Below are 3,854 nucleotides of genomic sequence, written 5' to 3'. Positions count from 1 at the left end.
CCCCCCCTGGTACCATGTGTTTCTAGGTGTTGCTTTTTCAGAGTGAATTAAGGGATTTTATTTCATCCGATCATTTCATTATGTATGTATTGTTGGGCAATTCAGTTGCATTTCCTGATTTATGTTCACTTTATGGACTTGGACTGGTATCTCCCTGTGAGGTAATTCAATGGACTATGCATGATGAGGGAGAGTCATTCCGTTTGAACTCACATTTGCTATGCCTATATGATGGGAAGTTTGAACTTGTTCACCAAAAGGTTCTAGGTAGGCAATTTTTTGTCTTCTCTTCTCTATGGCATTATTTCAGATGTGTTGACCTGAATGCTGGTGAAAGGGGATGAGTTTGAACTCTGGGGAGTTCTAGAGTTGGAAGAGATCAAGTTTACGCTACTCATTTTCATTTTGAAGATGATACCATAATTATTATGTTTTTTGGCTGTAGGCCCTAGATATTACATAAAAGATGAGCGAAATAACAGCCTAAGGATGGAGGCTGAGGTAGAGGAAACTCCCTCCCAAAAGCTTCTTGACTAGCTTCGAGTCTGATAATCATGAGGGCCTGTAGTTACAAAAGAATTTAGATCGTGAAGAGGCTCACCAAGAAGCCATATTTTTATGAAATTACAAAAAAGTCAAAATAAAGAGTCTTATCATGAAAAGATCTATCATTTCATTTGAGCCATAAGTGACACAAAAGAGATCTAGGAGTGTAACTTCCCAAAATTTAGGCCCGGTGAATGTTGGAATAAGATCATCTGTATTCTCATATGTGCTTCAGGTCCCCATGGGAATAGTCTTTCATTGTAGTTAGCTATCAACAACAAGTGAGAATTATTTTTTAACTAAGAAACTAAGTTTTCATCAGGAAATAGGAAAGAATGCACAAAGGCATACAACTTTATTCTCCCTGGTACCGCATCATATTGACGCAGAAAAATGCTTTGATACTTTTTTTTCTATCCATAACTTTATTCACAGTAATATTTCTTTTTCAATTGAAGAATGGTTGTGTCACGTAATGATCCTCCTCCTGTATCTTGCAGATTACAAGGTATGCTGTCTTGTTACACTGTTCTCCTTGGTGTAAAATTCTTCTCAACTGTGACTGCTGCGATCATGCTACCTTTGCTGGATAGCTTGCGAGCTACATTATTCTAGTTTTCACTCTCTCCAAAGGCTTTGAAGCTACTTTTCTTTTCTTTTTTCTTTTTATCATGCTTTATCAATCTGTTTGACATAGAAGTATCTTTTTAACTTGGATTTATTACTCTTGCTTTTTCAATTTAGGGCAGTTCTTAACAGCTCTTTAGGGAACAATAAGACAAGGAAGAACAGTTTGGGAATAAGGATTTTTATTTTAGAAACATATTTCTTTGATGTCTGATATTTGTAGAAGGGAGAAGATTTAGAGTTAATGCTAGGAGAATAGTTACAGAAATGTTCATTAAATAGCTCTGTTGTATTGAGCAATAATAACCCCAGCTTTCATTTTAATGATAGATCCACAAAGTAAACTAATCACCCTTATTGGTCTGGGTTTTATTTATTTATCTACTTATTTTATTGCTCTGGTCTATTCCTTTCTTCATTATTTCTTTCTTTTATAAGTTGTTTTTTCACTAAATAATATTGTTTCATGCATTATTGTATTATTTTTTGTAAATACAATTATGCTCTATAATTGTTTCTATTTGTAACTTCAATTAAAGATAAGTTTGTTCTTCATATATATATATATATGTATATATGCATGTATGTATGTATCTATTAGTTTCCCATACGTGTTTTTTTAAAGCATGTGCTTCAACTTTAAAGAACAATTGTACCTCGGTGCATTTTATGAGTTGTAAAAAAACAGATTCATGGCGTTAATTATCTTTTAAGGGGAAAAACCAGCTTAATGAAACCCATCTTGTCTTGATGATGCTATGTGTATGTATTGCTGATGCTTGATACTTTAAGATAAGCATGTCTTATCTACTAAATCTTAGTGCCTGTATTACATGCAAAATGTCTTTTCAGGAAAACCGGAAGTCTCATCTGTGGTTTATAAAGTTGGTGAGTGCGTGCAAGAACTAATAAAGTTGTGGAAGGAACATGAATCGTCACAGATAGAGAAAAATGGTGAAAGCTCACAGACTATCCCCACTCTAGAAATTCGAATACCAGCTGAACACGTTATTGCCACAAATAGGCAGGTAAAAAGCATATTTCTTCATTATTTTATCATAAAAGCATTTAAAAGCACTACCGATATGTTTTAAACTATCAATGCTGACGGCAGTGTCTCTTTATATATATAAAAAAGTATCGATAAAAGAAACAAAGGAGAGAAGCAGCAAACAGGGAAGAAGAGCTTTTTAATTGGGGGTGGGGGAAGCTGACTTTCAAGTGAACCAACAAAGAAGGGCAGCACATTGATTAGTCGGTATCAGTTTTATCTGCAATGAAAACTGATAATTTTGTTTGGTTGGTTGAAAACCAGCCATTTTTAAGATTTGTATAAATTGACTGATCGTTTATTGGTGTGGTCGGTCAATTTTGGCCAAACTCAAGATTGAGAGCGAGTGAGGTCAAGCAAGGCTCTGATGGACGTTGGAGGTAGACAAATGTACAGGGTGCTAACTACTGCGTTATTGAAAGGGTTGAGGTGCTATGAGTAGGGGAAAAATGAAAGATGGAGAGTTGGAAGGAAAAGAAAAAGTGGAGGGGAAAATGATACATGGGCTACGTTTTGAGCATTAGTCTCTTTTTTTAATATTATTTTAAAATTAAAAGAATATCCTTCGTTCTTTTCAACCTAGCGTGCAGAAACATTATTCTTTTTATAGGAAATAGATATATTCATGGGGGGATCCTTGGGGACAGGTAGAGAGGGAAACCGCCCAAAGGGCTACAAGAAAGAGCTTTTTATCTGCTAATACTCATTATAAGGTTGTTACTACAAAATTATTTCCTATGGTTTGAAAGAAGATTATGATTATAAAGCTCTTTTTCTTTTTTTGCATAGCAACAATTGTTGGGAGAGTTGACCCTTAGGATTTCATCCAACGACTTTCTCCCTTTGTGTTGCATCTACAATGGTGTGTCTTTTACAAACATCATGTAAAGGATCTTGATTATCTCTTATGGGGTTGTCAGTTTGCTTATTTCTTTTGAAGCCAGTGTTTTGGCGTGTTTAGGATTTGCATAGGATTGTAACAGTGGTTGAACTCTCCCTTTCAAAATAAAGGAGAAGTGTTGTGGTAAGCTTGCTCTTTTTCTATCTTATGCAGTTTGTTTCGAGAGGAACAGTAAGATCTTTAGAGGGTTAGGAGAGGTCTTTGGATGATTTGTGGGTGGGAAGTATAGATGGAAGATTTTGCCTCAAGGTGTCTTACGCAAGGGGACCCTTTTCACCCTTCCTGTCCATCTAGGTGATGGATGTTCTAAGAAGACTTGTTGCTAGGTGTGGAGAAGGAGGTGTGATTAAGGGGTCAAATGTGGATAAGGAGTTCACTTGTTTAATCTTAAATTTGCTGATGACGCCCTCAGTTTATGTTTGGAGAAAGAGTGCTCCTTTGTGAATCTTAATGGTTTTATTTTTGTTTTTATTTGAAGCTTCTTGGCCTTAAGTTCAATAGGGGTAAGTGTTCCATCTTTCTTCAACGGTTGCCTTTTTGCTCTCGAGTGTCTCTGATTGGGTGTGAGGTTAATCATCTCTTCTCTTAGTAGCTTGGCCTTTCGTTGGGTGGTAACCCAAGGAGTAAGGTCTTTTGGAACCCGATCTAGGCTAAGATTCAAAAACGTTTGTCTTCTTGGAGGAAAGTTTTTTTTTTTTTTTTTTTTTTTTTTTTTTTTTTTTTTTTTTT

General features: G+C 35.7%; 1 protein-coding gene across 2 annotated transcripts in view; it reads left to right on the top strand.

Annotated features, from left to right (window-relative positions):
• LOC111438324 (zinc finger CCCH domain-containing protein 13-like) overlaps positions 1-3,854 on the top strand; it is a 16,390-nt gene that overhangs the window by 2,775 nt on the left and 9,761 nt on the right. For both annotated transcript variants that reach the window (XM_023076224.1, XM_023076223.1), the window contains exons 3-4: positions 1,047-1,054; positions 2,026-2,201. In XM_023076224.1, the coding sequence (XP_022931992.1) occupies positions 1,047-1,054; positions 2,026-2,201 (184 nt within the window). The remainder of the gene's footprint in view (positions 1-1,046; positions 1,055-2,025; positions 2,202-3,854) is intronic.

This window comes from Cucurbita moschata, unplaced genomic scaffold (genome assembly GCF_002738365.1).
Source record: "Cucurbita moschata cultivar Rifu unplaced genomic scaffold, Cmos_1.0 Cmo_Scf00073, whole genome shotgun sequence".
NCBI classification, from domain to species: domain Eukaryota; kingdom Viridiplantae; phylum Streptophyta; class Magnoliopsida; order Cucurbitales; family Cucurbitaceae; genus Cucurbita; species Cucurbita moschata.
Note: the sequence above shows the minus strand (reverse complement) of the source record. Positions and strands in the feature narration are given on the sequence as shown.